The 20,403-nt window shown below is 41.9% G+C and overlaps 1 protein-coding gene across 10 annotated transcripts in view; it reads right to left on the reverse strand.

Moving 5' to 3' along the window:
* Positions 1–20,403, reverse strand: part of LOC112106443 (BCL-6 corepressor) — a 123,553-nt gene that overhangs the window by 23,653 nt on the left and 79,497 nt on the right. For 6 of the 10 annotated variants that reach the window (XM_024199672.2, XM_024199677.2, XM_024199669.2 and 3 more), the window contains exons 5-8: positions 20,188–20,241; positions 19,603–19,786; positions 9,312–9,593; positions 8,623–8,976 (exon numbers count right to left, since the gene is read on the reverse strand). In XM_024199672.2, the coding sequence (XP_024055440.2) occupies positions 8,623–8,976; positions 9,312–9,593; positions 19,603–19,786; positions 20,188–20,241 (874 nt within the window). The remainder of the gene's footprint in view (positions 1–8,622; positions 8,977–9,311; positions 9,594–19,602; positions 19,787–20,187; positions 20,242–20,403) is intronic. The other 4 variants (XM_024199675.2, XM_024199678.2, XM_024199674.2 and 1 more) reach the window with 4 other exon arrangements.

Raw genomic sequence — 20,403 nt, forward strand, 5'->3', positions numbered from 1 at the left:
CTGCAGAGGCCTATCAGTGCACTGATACGCAACCTACACACTGGAACCTCTAGCCTCAGTGGGCAAAACAAGGAGCAGAAAGTCTCAACTGTGAATTTCCTGGTTTGGTGCGTGTAAATGACAAAAGTAGTTTCCTTACCTGTAATTGTCTTATCTGAATGGGAACTCACCTTCTTCCTCAGGCTGGGAACTGCTGTTTTTTTCTGCCTTTTCCAAGTTTAAGTGGCAGGCAAGAGGTATATGGGATGGGGAAGATATTCTGTGTTCTAGTTAAAGAATATAAGAATGGCCACACTTGGTCAGACCAGTGGTCCACCTAGCCCAGTATCCTGCCTTCTGACCGTGGCCAATACCAGATGCTTCAAAGGGAACTAACAGAACAATTATCAAGCGATCCATCCCATCATCTAGTCCAAGCATCTGGCAGTCAGAGAGGGTCATTGGAGGAGAGCATTGAGGGAAGACTCAAAGGACTCTATCCTCAAAGACAAAGGACGGAGAAAGTAGCAGGTCAATTTCTTAGTGCTTTCCAAATAATTCTGAAATAGGCTTGCTGTGACTTTCTGCCTACAAAGTAGATGGATTCCTAGTGGAGTGAGCAACTATATCTTCAAGACTACTTTAATTAGATGTCTTGTAAAACTGGAGGATGAATTAAATAAACTATCTACATACAAAATATTTTGATGCTTTATACCCCTTCTATATTTCCCAGAGCATTGGGCTTCCTCCAGGGTTTAGTTCTACAGAAGTAGAATTTCACAGCCCTGACCACATGTAAAGTGTGTAATTTTTCTAGGATGCAAGGGGGTCTAGGATAAAGTGAGGGCAAAGAACATGATAATTTTAAATAGAAATCTGAATTTCTTTTAAGAAACAGAATTGGGGCTGACTTCTGAACCACCTTCTTTGGAAAAAAATTAAAGCAAAGCTGTCTGATGAAAGGGGACAAAAGTTTCCCATCCTGATAGCTACAAAGAAGGGAAACTTCAGTCAGATTATATTGAACCACTTTCTGAGTCACTAGGGGAAGTGAGATAGATTGCAGTTCTTCTTCCTAGATCCACAGGTTCTAAGACCAGAAATGACCATTGTGATCATCTAGTCTGACCAACTGTATAGCACCGGGCACAGAACTTCCCCCAAATAATCCCTACAGCATCTCTTTTAGAAAAACATCAAATCTTGATTTTAAAATTGTCCGTGATGGAGAAGCCACCACAACCCTTGGAAAATTGTTCCAATGGTTAATTGCGCTCATGGTTAAAAATTTACACTTTATTTTCAGTCTGAATTTGCCTAGCTTCACCTTCCAGCCATTGAATTGTGTTATAACTTTCTCTGCTAGACTGAAGAGCCCATTATTAAATGTTTATTCCCCATGCAGGTACTTGCAGACTGTAATCAAGTCACCCCATAACTTTCTCTTCAGTAAACTAAATAGATTGAGCTCTGAGTCTATCACTATAAGGCATGTTTTCTAATCCTTTAATCATTCTTGTGGCTCTTCTCTGAACCCTCTCCAATTTATCAGCATCCTTCTCGAACTGTGAACACCAGAACTGGACACAGTATTCCAGCAGCGGTCACACCAGTGCCAAATACAGAGGTAAAATAACCTCTCTACTTCTACTCAAGATTTCTGTTTATGCATTCCAGGACTGCATTAGCTCTTTTGGCCATGGCATCACACTGGGAGCTCATGTTCAGCTGTATCTCCCACGACCCCCAAATCTTTTTCCACAGTCACTGCTTCCCAGGATAGAGTCCCCCATCCTGTAAGTATGGCCTGTGTTCTTTGTTCCTAGATACATTTATCCATATTAAAAACACATGGTGTTTGCCTGCACCCAGTTTGCCAAGTGATCCAGACTGTTCTGAATCAGCCACCTGTCTGCTTCATTATTTACCCCTTCCCCAATTTTGGGGTCATCTACAAACATTATCAGTGATGATTTTATATTTTCTTCTGAGCCATTGATAGAAACATTAAATAGCACAGGGCCTAGAACCGATCCCTGAAGGTCCCCACTGGAAACAGACCCACTGGATGATGATTAGGCCCCTACCAAATTCATGGCCATGAAAAACGCGTCACGGACAGTGAAATCTGGCCTCCCCCCATGAAATCTGGTCTTGTATGCTTTTACCCTATACTATACAGATTTCACAGGAGGAGACCAGTGTTTCTCAAATTGGGCATCCTAACCCAAAAGGGAGTTGCGGGGGGGGGGGGGGGGGGGGGGGAGGAGGAGTCGCAAGGTTATTTTAGGGGGGTTGTGGTATTGCCACCCTTACTTCTGCGCTGCCTTCAGAGCTGGGCGGCCGGAGAGTGGCGGCTGCTGACTGAAGCCCCAGCTCTACAGGCAGCAGCACAGAAGTAAGGGTGGCAATACCATACCATGCCACGCCATCCTTACTCTGCGCTGCTGCTGGTGGCAGCTCTGCCTTCTGAGCTGGGCTGCCGGCCAGCAGACACCACTCTCCAGCTCAGAAAGCAGCGCCACCGTCATCAGCAGCACAAAAGTAAGGGTAGCAGTACCGCAAAGCCCCCACCACCACAGCTCCTTTTTGGATCAAGCTCCCTACAATTACAACACTGTGAAATTTCAGATTTAAATAGCTGAAATCATGAAATTTACGACTGTTAAATTCTATGACCATGAAACTGACCAAAATGGACTGTGAATTTGGTAGGGCCCTAATGATGATTCCCCATTTACAGTTACGTTTTGAGACCTATCAGCTAGCCAGTTTTTAATCCATGTATGCCATGTTAATTTTATATTGTTCTGGGATATTTTTCTAATCAAAATGTCATGCGGTATCAAGTCGAACGCCTTACAGAAGGCTAAGTCCATTGCATCAACACTAATACCTTTATTAACCAACCTTGTAACCGCATCTAAAAAAAGATATCCTGTCAAACTAACAATGTGTTTTGCATAAACCTATGTTGATTAGCATTAATTACATTGCTCTTGTTTAGTTCTCTATTAAAACAAATCTTGTATCAGCCCCTCCATTATGCTGTCCGGGTTCAATGTTAGGCTGATAAGCCTATAATTACTGGGTCATCCGATGACTGAGGCTCCACTGTTCCCAAGTAGGGTGACCAGATAGTAAGTGTGAAAAATAGAGACGGGGTCGGGGGGTGATAGGAGCCTATGTAAGAAAAATCCCCAAATATCGGGACTGTCCCTATAAAATCGGGACATCTGGTCACCCTATACCCAAGGGCCTCAAATCAGGGCTCTCTGAAGTGATGATGCTTTCAGAAAAGGAAATGTGGATGAAGCAAGCTGGAACTAGAATAGAGAGGACGCGTGGCATCCAGGACAGAGACCTGCACTTCAATCTAGAGTCTTAGGAGAGCCATCTAGTAGGATGCCCAGAATCTCTTTTGGGATTTGTCTTCCTTCAGTTACCCATGTAAGCTCAATTTGCACTGGGCTTTCTGGATTTGAGAAAAGTCAACCATTTACTCTCAAGAGCTATGTTCTAGGAGAAGTGTGTCAAACATCTGGCCCACCTGATGTACTTGTACTGGCCCATAGGATGCAAAAATCTATGCTTTAAAAAAAAAAAAAAAAAAAATTCAAAGTTTCTAGGTTTCCTGGCTATGAAAACCTTCCAAACATGAACAGCACATAACCGATGTGGTGGTGTCTTCCTGAATGTGCAGACAGCCTGAAACAGTAACTGAGGTGCAAACTCTCCTTCCCCTAAATAGTCTCATTGGTGTAACATGTGTAAAGCCCAATAACATCCTTCAGTGTCATCATTAACTATTTAATCGCCAGTTGTTTTAATGGGGGTGAGAATAAAACTGAATGGGGATACAGTGGGAAGATGGTGGAATTAAGAGTTGCTGCAGATAAAGAAATAGAGAAGACTCTCAGAGATGGGGAAGAGGGAGAGAAACACAGAAAGGGAGGACGGGAAAGGAAAAGAGACAGAGGCTGAAAAAGCAGTGGTACCAAAGAACAGAAGGTCTTCCCACTGAGTGATGCTGAATGCAACAATAAGGTGCTGATCAAATAAAGTATAGTTAGTACATAAAGACTAAGTTCTACTCTAACTTTTCACAAACCTCCTACTAATAATCACTGAAATCCTAAATCTATACATCAGCACATGAACTATTACAAGTTGTATGAGTTAAAGGGCCTTGGTGAATAAGGTCACAAGAGATTGGCAGTATCCACAGCAGACATGCTCATCAGTCTGGGAAATACAGGGCCACCAAAGGGTGATCAATCCTCCATCTTGTCTGATCTTTCTGGCTACTCTGAATTTGAGGGGAAAGAGTGGACAGGAATATCCTCAGACACCCAGACAAGGGAATAACCAGGCATTGACCCTATGTTGGCGCCAGTGCTGGGAGCAGAATTTGGTTCTCTTTTTGGTGGACTGAGTTGCAAATGGGTCTGCTTGCGGAAGGAACCACCTCTGTGTAATCTGACTGAACGGTCACTGGTTTAGCATCCATCTTAGAACTGCTGAGCCAGGCAGACTATTGGACTTGCTGTGGATGTACATGACTGAGGGGCAGATGCTGGTATTCCAGATACAGAAGAATCCTTCTGTTCTCTCTATTCTGGCTTTTGTTTTTTGTCTTGCCTAGGTGGCAGTGATATACCATAGTGGTTCTGTGGTTATCCTCCATATGAGTGGCTGCAATTCCCAGAGGGACTCTTGGGACAAGGTCTATTTCATTCCTCACTGCCCGCAACTCCAGGAGGCTAACGCTGTGCTGGGATTCCTGAGAAGACCACTTGCTCTCAGCCACATTAGGACCCATCTGCACTCCCTATCCTGAGAAGCCAGCATTGGTCATCATGCAGATTGCTAATAGCTCTGGCACAGGTCCGCCCCGAAGAGAAAATGGAGTGGACACCATCATTAAAAGGGACTCGTGCCTGGAGGGACTGTCAATAGACAGTCCATATCCTAAGTCTGCAAGCTCCAGTGCCTGATCAGGAAGGGGGAATTGCCCCATAGGCCACCTGGTGCCAACCAGCTGAGAGTACTGGTGTGCTGTTGACTGGAAGGCACTGGGGAATTGCTTCATGTGGGGTAAAATTTGGTCAAATTTCTCCTCTGGCAAAACCATGAGGCCCAGGTTGATTTTGAACAGGGCTCCCAAATGCACGAGTCTTGAGATCGGACAAGGGAGCTCTTCTGGTCACTCTCTATTAATCTAAGATGTTCCAGGACCAAATTTGGCAAGCATATTGTCACTTAATATGACTGAGTAGTCACCAGTAGGTTGTGCATGTAGTGGCAGATCTAGATGCCCCTGTTGTCTCAGTCCAGCTCCCTAGATGGCCATCACCATTACAAATCCCCAAAGAGAGGATGACATGTCCAAGGGCACTGCCTGGAGCTGATAATGTTTGTTCCCAATTGCAATTGCCCCAGCACTGCAACACATAGAAGCCACTGGGTCACAGGGACATAGAAGATAAACTTGCTTGAGATCTATGAACCATGAGAAAAGTTGGGGGACTATTGGATCAGAAGAGCTAAGGCCGACTTCCTCCTCATGCAACTTCAGTGCATGGAGAGGCCTATCTAGAGAACGATGGGGAAGAATTTCCAAGCCCTGGTAAATGGAGAAAAACAAATCAAAGAATTTACAGTTCAGTGGGGATGGAAGTAGCAGTTGCAGCAAAATGACTTGAAAACCCTTAAGTGTCTCTCGAGAATGGGTGGGCCGGGCATAATTTAAATCAGGTCTAAGGTGCTATTAAGGGCTTATTCTTGTTTCACATTGTCAAAGGGTGCCAGGATGCCTCTGGAAATAGCATCAGCATCTAAAACCACATATTTCTTCGAGCCAACATGTTAAAGAGAAGAGAAGATCTGGCAATATCATACCAGGCATTGCAAAGGAAAGCTAGCATCAACATTACAGAATCCAGCTGTCTGGCCTCCCTTCTTTTAAGTTCTACAAGACCTCTTCTGCAAGCACAAGAAGGAGCAGAAGATGGACAGGTCTGTCTGAGCCAGTGCCAGACACACCATGGTAGCTCGCAAAGTAATAGAGAAGAGGCTTTGACTCTTCTAAGACAGCTGTCCATCTTCAAGTCCACCAAAACCTGCCCCATCGATTTACCATCAAGATCTTTTTCTTTCCCCCCTGCAAACAATCCTGACTGAGATGAAGGATGGAAAAGAGGTCCCTTCCAACCCTGATATTCTATGAATTGTAGTTCTATAATCTTTGGGACAATTTGGTAACTTTATCCAATTGGACTGGATACCATTTTAGAGACCTTATTGACTGGACTTCCCACCTGGCCTCAGCAATTCTCAAGAGATTCTGGTATGGGGCAAGTGGAGCGGCTTTCCCTATGCCTCATCTTGATGGGGTCCTGACTGAGGGTTGGTTGAGTTGCAGGTTTGGCTATCTTGAGCGTGAAATGTATCAAATCAACCGAGTCTATTAGTGAACAAGCAACCTGGGACATCCGATTCAGAGTGCTCAGAGCAGGTGGGAAACTCCTCTTTATCCTCCAAGAACTGGGGCAAATATTAGAGCTTGTCTACATTTAAAACACTGCAGCAACGCTGCAGCACTTCTGTGAAGACTCTACCAATGACAATGGGAGGGATTCTCCCATCAGCGTAGGTAATCCGCCTCCTGAGAGGCAGTAAGTAGCTGGGTCAATGGCAGAATTCTCCCGTCGACATAGCGCTGTCTACACTGGAGGTTAGGCCAGTTTAACTACATCGCTCAGGGATGCGAAAAGTCCAACCCCGAGCAACATAATTATATCGGCCTAATTTCCTCATGTAAACCAGGCCTTAGTTACATCTAGGGGAGTCCTCAGAAAAAAACAGACTAAATTTGCTTTGGGGAGGGTGGGGGGAGAAGGAGACTGCTTACAGCCTTTGATCTGCAAATCCTGAAAGGGAGAAGAAGGAGAGCCTTATCCTCTCTTTCTGAGAGTGGGATGGAGGGAGAAGGAAGAGCTATCTGAGAAGATGTGGAGTCTCTGTGAGCAGAAACAGCCACATGGTTTGGGTTTGCAGGATGCCAGTCAAGACAGCACAAAGCATGTTGAGGATATCTGAGTGCAGCTGAGATTTTAAGTTGCTTAGGTTTGTGGGAGCGATACCTCCTCAAGTGACTGAGGTAACTAATCACTTGAGGTTTGAGAGCTGGGGAAGGGGAGAGAGAAGACAGAAATGATGCATGCGGGTGAATGGTGGGAGGGAGGGGAAGCAAAACAGGGAAAGAGCCGTAGTGCTTGGCCCCTCCCTGGAATACTGTGGGCAGCTGGAGCTGGCCACTGTGACAGTCTGGGGGAGGTCCCAGGGAGCCCACCTCTTCCACCGATTGGGTCAACACTTGCTGGCTGCCACGGTGATGGAGCAGAAATAACAGAAGCGAGCACGCCCCAGACTGGAGTAAGTGGGGAGACAGTCCTGCTTAGGAGAAGCCCCGGTTGTGGGAGAAGACTGCCAGCATGTGGAGCTGAATACAGGAATAGGAGCCTTTGATGCTGCTGGATGGGCCTTGCTCAGCTATTGAAGCAGTTGTGGGGGTGTTAAGGAATCATACTGCTAGTCAAGGGGAATCCCTAGATTCACTCAACCCCCCAGCCCCTCCACACAACCTCCCGGGAACCCTCTGAGGTCAGGTCTACACTTAAAATGCTTCAGTGATACAGTGAGGCGCTTCAGTGAAGAGCTTCTCCTGCCGGAGTACTTAATCCGCCTCCCTAGAGGCCGGTAGCTATGTCGACAGGAAAAGCCCCCCCCCCCCCCCATCAACATAGCGCTGTCTACACAGGGGTGAGGTCGATATAACTGCATCACTCGGGGTGTGGATTTTTCACACCGAGTGACGTAGTTATACCAATGTAAGTTTACAGCATAGACCTGGCCTGAGATGGAAAGTGAACTAGAGGAGCAGGAGAGAGAGAGAGAAAGAACCTGGCAAAATATCCTGAAGAACAGAGCCCTCAGTGAGTCACTGAGGAAAGCTCTGCACGTGCACATGGAAGAACACTGGGGAGCAACCACAGGGCAGTTCATCAGGCGTGTCTGTAGAGAAAGCAGACAGGCAGACTGCACTACGGGAAAAATCAGGGGTAACCTCTTGACTGCCTCTAAGCCTTTGAGAAAGCAGAAAAACTCAGCAGTTCTTAACCTGATGGAACAGCAGATTCCCATGATAGAGAATCAAAGTCTTCATGCTACTCATACTGGACTTCTTGTTTGTTTTTAATTATACCCAAAAGGCACTAATCCATTTAGCTATACATGCAGTAAGTATTCTTACATGGACTAACAACCTGGAGTTTTTTTTTCTAAATCAGAACTATTCATGAATTATAAGAATGCCAAAACATCTGCAGACACAAATCTTCAATTTTAAAGTCATTTAAACCACAATTTAAAAACAAAAACAAAACAAACAAACCACATACACACCCATCTGACAAATTTTAGCTAGTGATTTTTTTTTTTTTTTTTTTATAGTGGAGCTGTAAGTCCTTATACATGTGGACTTCTATAAAAACTGCTGACAATTCCTTAACAGTGGTGGCAGCATGCATCACTACTAATGCTATGCCAGCTGATGTTTCCCTAGTAGTCTCTGCATACCTTGTTCATTGTCACTTGTTTTGAGGGACTCTTCAGACCAACTTCTATTGCTTTTGACCTCTGACCTTTTCCTGGTGTGCCTTTCTTCTGTGCAGTCTTTGACCTTTGCAGTGGCCTCTGGGTGAACAGCCTCAGCTAAATCTTTCCTGCTTTGCCGGCCCAACTTGCCGGACGGGGATCTCTCTGGTGACACCTGCTGCTCCCATAGTTCCCTAAGATGCTGCAGGTGACGCTGCTTTTTGGGATGGAGCCCTGTTAATTCAATGCACACCTTCAGGTTGGTCACCTCATTACAATTGGGCTCTTCTAAGTGGTTAGAGGAATTGTTTGTCATTTCCCTCTCAGGCCAGTCATCTAATGGAAAAATAACTAAAAATTAATCAAAAAGCCCCCTCAACTTAAAACAAAAGCTACATTTCACTTGCGGGGCATATAGTCTCAGCTTTACCACCACACTATGCATTTTAAAAGGTTTGGTCATTAAGGGTCACATGCACTAGGGTCATTTGCATTGCTATGGCTACCGTGTCCAATGACTAGTGCTTTACCCTCAGATACCAAGATATTATTTTAAGTGAAATGACAGTGCTCAGACTGGTAACTATCAAGTTCATAAATGGAGACATTAATTCAGAAGGATACTCCTTTCACAAGAAATTCTTTAAGGGACACCAAAGCAATGGAGTTACCTTTGGAGCTCCTCCTCTTTTTTGCCTTTGACACAGCTTCATCCTGCAGTTCATCCACAAAGTTTTCGTTTTGGCTGCTCTCATTCTGTACTCTCTCGCCAGAGTGTTTACGCTTTCTATCCAGACGTGGGCATGGATGCTGACTGATATCTTCTGTTGACTGGTCCCCTATATTTTCATAGAGAGGATGTCTCTCCAGATAATATTTCTCAGTTGGAGGGTCTCTTTCCTCTGAGGTGTCAAGAAAATGATCTTGGTTGTTTTCTGCACTATTAAAATCACCTAAAAATAATGAAAAAACAAAACAAAACAAAAAGAGTCTATTGTGAAATAACTCATTTCTGATCTCTTCAATGTCAATCTCCTAACAATAGATCCTTATGATTTCTGAATCAAACAAGAAATAGTTTACTTTAGATCTAATTTTGCTACAGCCAGCTGTAAAACAGCAACTTTCCCAGCAGTCAAGTTGAAAACCAAGCACGTATGCAAATTTTTGGCCTTCAATTTTTAGCCAGCATCCAACCAGGCACTTCACCATACAAGTAGCCATAGAAATGCCACAGTATACTTACCTCTCTCTTTAATTCAGGGTTTTTCCATGACTTTAAAGAATCACCTTTAGATATCAAAAGCACATACTCTTTTGAAAGAGTAACCTTAAAAATCAGATAGCAATGCAAACTTCATTTCTGCAATGGCTTTTATAAAATTAATTTCAGCAGCTCTGATACTTTAAGTCAATGCAAGACTAATCATGCCAAACTGCAGAGCCTGATTACAAGAATTCAACCCCGCTACTGTGTGTCCTTGGATATACAAATGGGAAACAGAAGTGAATGCACATTCTAGCACTCACTCTTTGATAGGAAAAACACTTCAAGAATAGCTGTGAAATGATAAAATGCTACCTGAATTTATTTTAAGGTTATATGCAGCCCTGTATACCTGTAAGAATCTCCCAGTCACCATATAGCAAGTTCCTTCATCTCTTCCTTCAAAAAAATCAAGCATTCACTTATTCCATGAAGCTTTCCAGCTACAGTGACCATATAAGCCTTGAAAAATTTACCTGACACTACTTGAGTAAGATTACTAGCCAAGGAGAAAAATGCCTGTGCTACCATGCCCCTCCAAACTTAAGAACCCTGATTCAGGATCATGCTTAATGTCAATGGGACTTAAGCATTATACAGGGATTCTTTGAATAGAGATTATTTCTTGAAACAGGCCTAAACAAACAAAATAGGTGCGTACTACTTATTATGCACTATACAGAAGTAACATGTCAATCAACTTTGAATTTTTATATTATATATACACACACACTTTTATATATTAGAGTTTAGGTCTCTCATAAGTCTTACCCTTCTTGGCTCACTCTCTTTTGTTTTCTTATTGTTTACAGTCCATTTCCTCTTTTCTTTCTCTCCCATCTCCCTACATTTCACATCCCTTTTGCTTCCAAATACATTGTCGTCTTTTCCTCAGCCCCTCTATTTTCAGTCTTTCTCCCATTTCTCTCCTCAAAACTACTCTCATGTACACACACAAAGTCCACTTAGTTTCTAATTTATCCTATCAATCTCTTCTCTTCAACCATATCTGCTCACCCACGACCCACTTCCTTACACTCACCCTGGCCCCATTTACTCATCCCCACCCATCCCATCTACTTACTCATGCTTGCCCCTTCTTACACAGGGCTTGACACATTTTCCAGAAACCCAACAGTCTGTGAACTAGATTAAGGGTCCCCACTCTCCTTTTGGCAATGCCCAGGCAAGAAGAAAAGCCAGGCCCCACTGACTGGGAAAGGCAGAGGGTAAATTGAGCTGGCGTGCCACTATTCCATTTGCCAGTACTTCTCCTTGGTGCCTGCCTCCTCTGCTCCTGAACTTAAATTTATTTTTAAATGAACGCTTAGCCCTTTAGTTCCTAGCCCTCGTGATTACAAAGACAACCTTCAAAATGTGAATCAGCTATAAACCAACTCAATCATGTCTACCTGAATCTGCAGACCAAATGAAATAATGATGTGTAGTGCACACTATTTGCTTAAATGGGTGCTGGTTCTGAAGTCTAATGCTGACATTTACATGGTCTTCATTATTTACTATTTTACTGATGTTTAAAGCACACAAAAGAGGACTATCCTATTATGAAAATTTCAAAGGTATTCTACAAGCAGTATCTCATTGTGCAGGGATAGTCTATTTTTTGTCAAGGTCCAAATGTTTTGGTCAAGGTATAGTCAAGGTCCAGACTCCAGAGAAAATAATAAAAAAAACCCCAACAATGATAATGATAATAAATAAGTAGTAGTAGTAAATAAAAGGATTTCATGGTCCGTTCAGTCTGGTGATCTGGATTTGGCCCACGGTCTGCCTATTGACTACCCCGTCATAGTGTGTCGTAAGTGAACCGAGCTTGAGAAAGTTTTTTTTCCCCCCGGAGGAGTTTATGCTGGTTTTCCTACCAGGATGGTAGGAACCTGGACCCTGCTTGTGGCATCATCTTTTGTAGCCTCGAGCTAATAGGTTCCTGACAAAGCCAAGCACCCAAATAGTCTGGCTGTTGGAAGGAAGAGAGCGTGTGTTCCCCCAACCTCTACCTCAGAGCTCTCTAACTACTACAAGGATGGTATCAAGTCCTTCCTTCCTTAGCCTTTGTCTATGTTCTGCCAAAGCTAAATTGACCTCATGTTTTTCAGTTTTACTGCTGCCCTTCGGGTTTCCTTTAGCAGCAGTGATAGTGAAGCTGCCTCTGGTCAGTTTACACTTACTGCAACTTGGAAAAGCTCTAAGCAGCAGTTAGGGCACTTCAGCTGTCTGCAGGCTCCAGAAAAAACACTGCATAAAAGTTTAAACTCCATTTAGAAGGTTACAAACTCAACCAATAAAAGGACAAGAGGTAAAAGCCGGAAGCACTCTCTCAAGAAAGCACTATGTTTGTCTTATGAAATGTTCATGCCCTGACCATACCTCTCTGTGGCTGTTTGGTATTAAGTGAACCCATTTTTTAGATTGTTCATCTTATACATAACACTGATACGTCTTTTTCTTTTTTTAAAAATACAAAGATTGGAAGAGTGGAGCAGCTACCTTAGTTTATTATACGCTTTCTCCAAAAAGTTACTGTCCAAAATCAAAATGCACTTGTAAATATTAGACACCTGCACATCTGGTAACAATGTACTAAGAATATCCAGCCTTGTATAACAACAGCACATCAATATCAATCAGATTTGTTCTGCACAAATTTAAAAGAAGTTGGACCGGCAACATTTTAAGTTATCACTTCAAAAATGTTTCTAAAAACATAAAATAAAATCTGATAAAGTGATCTACACTCTTATCATTTTGTGTTTCACTCCCTGAACAGACAAAGTCAGAGGGAATTTCACCACATTTCTGGTACACCTCTACCTCGATATAAAGCTGTCCTCGGGAGCCAAAAAAATCTTACCGCGTTATAGGTGAAACCGCATTATATTGAACTTGCTTTGATCCACCAGAGTGCGCAGCCCCCCACCCCACCCCTAGATCACTACTTTATCGCGTTATATCCAAATTCGTGTTATATCGGGCCGCGTTATATCGGGGTAGCGGTGTAGTTACATTTTTTAAAGTGTTCACCCATACCACAAATTATGTAGCGTCTTTCAGATTGAAAATCACTGTTATGGAACGGTCTCCCTGTTGATAATGCACTTTGGAATGAGAAAGGGGAGGAACACCCTGATTATTTCCTAGAGATCCTTGTAAGGACCTGGAGAAGCAGCAGTCCTTATTGTGACCATCCAGAGACTGCAGATGGGATTTGCAGGGAACAGACATTTAGCACCCCCTAGTTACTAATGAAACAAAGTTACATCAAATTAATTCAACTCCCTAATTCTTTTTTTTCCAAGCAAGATCTGACCTAGAAACCCAGAATGCCCCACTATGCCTTGCAAAGGATAGCCCCAAGAATGAAGAAATGGCCATGTTCAATTTAGTCTCATTATCATTAGTCCTCCATTCACAGAGTTTTTCTGGAGCATTGTTTCTAGAGAGAAGAGCAAAACAACTACCAATGCCAGTCAATGTGTGTGGCAAATAGCTGATGGGAGTAGTTCCACTCATTCCTGTCTTCTCTCTGATTCTACCACACGGGCAGTAGGAAACTCAGTGATGCCTCCATGATGGCAGTGTGACATCCTATTGCTGCCAAGCTAGCAGGCCAGTCCTTTACTGAACCATTTTAAAAGATTAGGAACATTAGATGCTCAATGTATATAAAATGTGTGACATTATAATCTGCCTATGCCAATGTTGCAAAGTGAGGGAAGAGATATAGTCAGGCAGAATTGTAAAGTTATTAAAATATTTTGGAAAGCATCTTGACTATACTGTATTTGCAGACTACCAAAAATACACTTTTCTACAAGTGCCTAAGTGAATGACAAATCCACAGGACAAACCAGAAACAAAAGTCTGAGCTGTCAGATGGCCCATAGTTTGGCACTGTCTTCTCAGGCATGTACTCTGCATCAAAGCATTATCGTTATGAGGTCTAGTTATGTCAAATGCCAAGAGGTTGTTGGGGTTTTTTTTTTGCTCATCAAAACTACAGTAGTTTCACAGAACACAACTCTACTCATATTTTACCACCAGATTCCACTCTGTCCTGAATCTGGTTTGGAAAGCCATCTGGATCAAAGACACAGGACTCCCAAAATCCAGGTATGAATATCAAACAGAAGTGCACTAGCACAAGGACAGTCTCCCCTCTTTGGGCCCATACGCAGAGTTTGGTCTTCCTCAGGCACTCACGCCTCCTCTGTACCCTTTACTCTGTTAAGAAAGCAAACAGCAAACGCACTTCGGAGTTTTCAAATCATCACTATTCAAATAATAAGCAGCAGAAAGACTGATGGAATAGTAAATGCTAGTTTTCATATCAACACATCACATAAGAAAGTTCACTCTAAAACAGCAAATGCTGCTACAGTGAAGGGCAACACGTTCCTGACATCATTCGCTAACTTCAGTCCAGTCATACTAACTCAGCAACAAAAGCCACCTTTTACGATCCTGTAAAACTGGAAAGAATGACCACTCCACACGTATTGTTTTCTACTTGAAGCAGTATCCCCAGTGCACTGGTCACATTTTGTGAGGAAGAAATTATGAAAAACTTTTCATTTTCTCCATCTTCCTTTTCCTGCCAGCACAAATACTCTTTAACACCACATCTCCCCTACAATATGAACAGGAAACACATACCTTAGTTTTTAAACTGCAGTTCTTTCTTTATAGATAAAGTGGTGACTAGAACCAGCTTTTCCTCTCCTCTTCAGTGACTTCTCATTGCAGGCATTTAAGTAAGATGCCTTTTAGTCCTCATCCCAACTCTTCACAGGACACTTTATCTGAACATGAACTAGCATTCATCACCAAGATCACAACAAAAATAGAACAATTCAGCCAAGCCACTTGTCAGGATAAAGCAAGCAGTGTTCTGACTATCTCATGGGGGGGGGGGGGGGGGGGATTCCACATTTCCCCTCTCTGGATGTCTTTTCCTGGATGTCTTCCATCCTTGTTTCCTTCACCTAAATCCATTATATTCAGAATCCTGAGGCTTTTTTGCACCACTGCCAGTCATAGCAAGGTAATTCTGACCAGGCCAAATGACAACAACAGAATGTTTGCTGTTTTGATCTTTCATTACTCAGCATGCATACAAACAAGAAACTGAAGCATTACCTATGCTGTGTGCTAAGGAACAGACACACCTAGCAAAGAGGCTGCAGATCAGTTCTTAACATCTGAATTTTAACCTCCTTGCAAATAAAGGCATTATACTTCTATGCACAGAATTGGAATAATCTCCTCCTCACACCCACATTCCCCAAAATCTCTGGTCTTTAACATACCAGTTTTTATTTTTCTGTATTAAGGATCAAACAGTATTTCTCTACTGTAATATTAGAGGAGCATAACTACCAGTTTGTCTATCAAGACATTCACAGCTTGCAGAATTTATTTACTCTTGCATACTTTTGTATGATTTTAGTACTGCTCAAAAATTGTGGCTATTTACCAACATGCTTGCATCACATGACGTACTCTGAAGTAAATGTATCTGTATGCTTAAATCACTTGATCACTGAACAATTCTATGATTCACGACACACGCATCCCATAATTTATCGTGTTTGTGCTATGGAAATGCTCCATAGAAGCATTGCCACAGCAACATTTACTAGTCACCTTAGCAACAAAGCAGCTTCACTACTGTTCTCGTATTTCCCACTGAGTCCTAAACAAGATGGAAGAGTATTAAGACACTTACAATTTACCCCTCTATTTAACCAAGTTTGAATCTTTGTACTCTTCTGCAGAGAGAGAGAGAGCGCGCGCCTATTCCTAGCAATAGTCTGCATTCTAAACACTGAAGAAATATTTTAGAAGTCATTAGACAATGTGGACCAGTTTATTAAGTTATCATAAGGTTTTTTGGGAGGGCAAGGCTTTACCCATGTGCCACTTGACTAAATCCCCAAGACAGCCCAGGAAAAAAAAATTGGGGCTGTCAGATGGTTGTACTAATTCTCTTTAAAAAAAGTAGTCAGAGTGGCAAAAATATTTATTATACTATTATTATTGCTGTAGGAGGCAAGGGTTATAGAAGTAGTGTCTGAAACAGCCACTAGATCTTAAGGCAATGATCCTGTATTATGTTCTATGCACAAAGACTACTGAACCCTGCACAGAGCCCCACTGACAAGACTGGGGCCTTGCAAGGTCACAGCAGTCAAGCTGCATACCACATGTTACAGGATCAGGCTTTAAATTGTATTTGTTTTTCTTTCAAATGCACGTTAGCCAGCTAAAGGTTCACAGCAGGGTGCAAATTTAACATTTTACCAGAAATTACTGATTAATCAATTAATTTTGTTCATGAATTTCCTGCTAGCATCGGAAAGGTCTACTGCTGTAATATTGGATAGAAATTTATGTATAAAACAAAATGTAGCATCTTTTCAGCATCAAGATCCAACATAGGAGACAGAGCATAAGCTGGGGGAAATTCTGAAATACAGCTGTTTAAAGTTCTATTCAATTTTAAACCTTTCAGCGGAGATCAGGAATTGGAGGGGGGGAAATGGAATGAAAGTATTTACATTTTCTCCTGTGAGCATCCTTGTTGAAAGCCACAGCTGGTAAACTGAGGAGAACACTAGGCAAGGTTTATCACATCTTTGCCAGTTGTTATTCTGTTAGAGAGATGTGTCAGGATTCCCAGCAATTCAAGCTGCACCAGAGCACCAAAAAGACTATGCTAGAGGCATTCAAGAAGTGCAAAATTCATATCCCTGATTTAATCAGCTGCTATACCAAGGAGCAGAAGGTGAAACAGGGCAGTAAAAAGTTTTACTGAGGCCAGGTCTATACTATAGACTTACACCAGTACAACTAAGTCACTCAGGGGTATGAAAAATCCATACCCTTGAGTGACGCAGTTATACTGACTTAACCCCTGCTGTAGATAGTGCTATCTTGACAGGATGGCTTCTCCCATCAATGTAGCTACCGCCTCTTGCAGAGGTGCATTAACTACACCAATGGTAGGAACTCTCACGTCAGCTAGTAACATCTTCACTGAAGCTCTACAACAGCGCAGCTGGGCCGCTGCAGCACTTGAAGGGCATGTATATACTACAAAAATGATGTTGACTTAAGTTACATTGACGTACAACCACCGCAGTAATTAAATCACTTTTGCATAGCCACATATATTACGCTCCTTGTGTCGACGGCGCACAACCTCACCAGGAGCGCTTGCACCGATTGTACAGTCAGCGTGGGGCATTGTGGGATGGCTTCTGAAAGCCAGCAACAGCCCATATAAGCAATGCAGTGACACTGCATCGACCTAACTATGTCAACCTAAGTGCTACGCCTCTCACGGAGGTGGAGTTTTTAAGTTGGCATACCGGACAAGTTACATCATCAGGAGCAACATTTTCATGTAGATTCTTACAGAGTTAGGTCGATGCAAGGCAGCTTACGTTGACCTAACTCGGCAGTGTAGACCAGGACTAAGTGCAGACCTGCCTTGAGAACCGAATTTGTATCTGCAAGTATAGTCGCTGCAAAGCCCATCATGTGCAAGAGAAACTCCTTTACTAAAAGAAAGCTGCATTTTTAAAAGTTGATAGATTTAGCAATTTTAACAAGCCTATAAAACTTCCCATCAACTCATAGCTAATTAATTGCACACAAGAACATACTCACAAAAAGTCATAATACCCTTCCCACTCCCAACACTTCTTTATTAGTTCCAAATGCATTTCATCCAATGGAGTCTCATGAGCCAGAACACTGCTAAGTTATGGATTTGAGAAAACTGCAAATTGTACCGTTTGGGGTTTGGCTTTATTTTTTGCTATTTTCTGCATCATCAAAAGTGTCATTTTAAGATTACATTATAATAGTGAGGGATAATCCTCAAACAAGTCTGAGCGTCTGAAAACAAGTGCATCTGAAGAAACTTTTCTCTCTCCTTCCCTCACCCTCCAGACTATTCCCTGTTTTCTCTCTCAATCAACTTGATCTACTTTTGGCAATAGCCTATTCTTCCCTTCATCCTACCCCTGTGAGCACTTAGGTGACCTGCCCTCCCTCCAACAGTGGCATCCAGGTGGCAGGACCCAGATGCTGCTGCTCTTACAACACTTTGATATTTCAGAATGTGTGTGGGATTTAATGGAGGGCATTACAAGTGTGCAGTGCACTCTGTGGTGCGAGTAGTGCTGAGAACTGAAGAAAGCTCTAGCAGTAGCACCCTGTAGAAAGTCTATCATGCTTATGACCAGGCAATGGGATACTGTAGAACAACAAGGCCTCTTTGCTCTTGGAAACTCACTCAATACACCTTGAAGGGAACAGAAGGCTGAGGTTCTAGAAGCTAAGCTTGGTTGCCATTTTGATACTCGCTGTAGATTAACAATGAAATCTTCGCTGTTATTTTGCCAAGCTACTTTTTTGTTCACATTTTTATTTTAGTGGCCACAGCACCACAGTAACTTGTCTGAGGTGAGGAACTGAGCAGGTGCAGATCATCATCCTGTCCACCAAAATTATTAAACAAAGACCAGGACAATAACTCACAATTATTAAATTACTTAGATGACATTTTCTACCAGCCCTACTCCTAAGTCCTCGACTATGGAGGAGCACATCAACCCAATAAATTATACATATACTATAGATCATCCAGTGTTCTACTAACATTTTTCTTGAATTGCAACTTTGAATTTTCTGCAAATACGGAATAAAACAGTGATCAGCTCCTTAATTACTTTGTTACAAGCTGTTGCAAGGAAAACAGTTTGGAGACTGATGGAACCCAGACTACTTGCTATGAATTAGAACTAATTTTACAAATATCCATTAAAAAATTAATATGACTTAGGAAAAAAGTGCTTTGTGCCTTTTGCAATAGAGCTCAATGACAGTACTTCCACACACTGTCCCACGCTACTGCAAAGCCTCTTGCCCTTGGCCCAAACAACAATGCATCAGCAACAGACAGTTTCACAGCATGGTGACTGCCCTTGAGGACTTCTGATGGTCTAACACATACATACCCTGCCACAGTAATAAGTGGAGGGGATGAGATAGTTACAAATGCATTTTCAATTTCACAGCTACAGTTTATTTATAAATAAGTAGATGTGGTAGATTATATACTTGACTTCCCCTGCAACCCTTCCATTTTGCCTGCCCCCATATAGTGAAGGAAAGCTACATTATTGGAACTTAACAGTGCCACCCGTTTTTAAACAGAACTTCACAAAGGGAACATGGGAAAGTTCTACTTAAAAACTAATGGTGCAATAAGACCCTGGGTTTTTAGTTTCAGCTGTTAAGGTACTAGTTCATCTACTGCAAAGTAGATCCGTGTAGGGTGATAACTGCTATGACAATAACCTGCTATTTTCACAGAAGCTACACTGCCAAAAGGTGCAACTTTTCAACAGACATTCATAGATCAAAAAAATATGCATGGAAAACAGCAGAGGTCACAACTCTATATATGAAAATGTGACTGGATATTGTTATGTAAATTTGTATTAGTTACTGCTGTCACTATTAATCACTCTTTTATTTACAAAATTCTGTAGTGATAAAAATTCTACTAGTTTCCATGTATTATGTAGTTTTAGGACAAACTGCTATAGTATACATACATACACACGCACACACACTTCAAAAAGCCATCTTAATGTGCTTACATCTATCATTGTCATTTTGATCAGCAATGGCATCTTCCAGAGTGACAGACTTTGGCTTCTTTTCATTATTTCCTTTCAAGTTTTCCCAGTCTGCCTGGTTGAATCTGCAGACCTCTGAGTCTTTGGTTGCTGTGTGGCCTTCTCTCTCTTTCATCTCCAACTCTGAGAAGCGCATCATTGCACGCTAGAAAGAGAATTGATATGAAAAAAAATCTCACAATAAAAGCTACTCCATTTACCTTACCTTATATGAAAGTATTTCCAAAGAAAAATCTGCTCAAAACCAAGGTTTGAGATATATCTAATATATAAAGTTTAAAATATCTCAGTTGTATAAAAATATTCAAAATTTCTAGAATCTATATGTAAAAATCCACACAATTCTTTCATATATAAAGATATACTGTATATAAACAAAAACATTCTGTTTTGGAGGTATAAGAAACAAAACAAAAACATAAAAACAGAAACTGCACAATGAATAAAGACGACCATGGCCCACAAACTTCCCTTTGTGTATTTGGAAATGAAATTTAACTCAAAGGTTTATGTAAGATTCTAGTAATAAAAATTTGAAGAACTGACCTCACAGTAAGCAGCAGGTAGACATAAAATACTGTCCTCTTGTAATCCTTCCATCTATGTAATTAAAATGGGCACTCAATGGATCATTTAAATAATTTCATCCATTTTTATAAGCATAAACCAATTCTTTTCTTAACAATGCACAACAATTTGGTTTAACTCATCTTTTAATTAAAAGTAAAGTATCTTAAGGAAATTCCTATACAATATCTGTCA

This window comes from Terrapene carolina, unplaced genomic scaffold (assembly GCF_002925995.2).
Source record: "Terrapene carolina triunguis isolate 2854851 unplaced genomic scaffold, T_m_triunguis-2.0 Scaffold26, whole genome shotgun sequence".
NCBI classification, from domain to species: domain Eukaryota; kingdom Metazoa; phylum Chordata; order Testudines; family Emydidae; genus Terrapene; species Terrapene triunguis.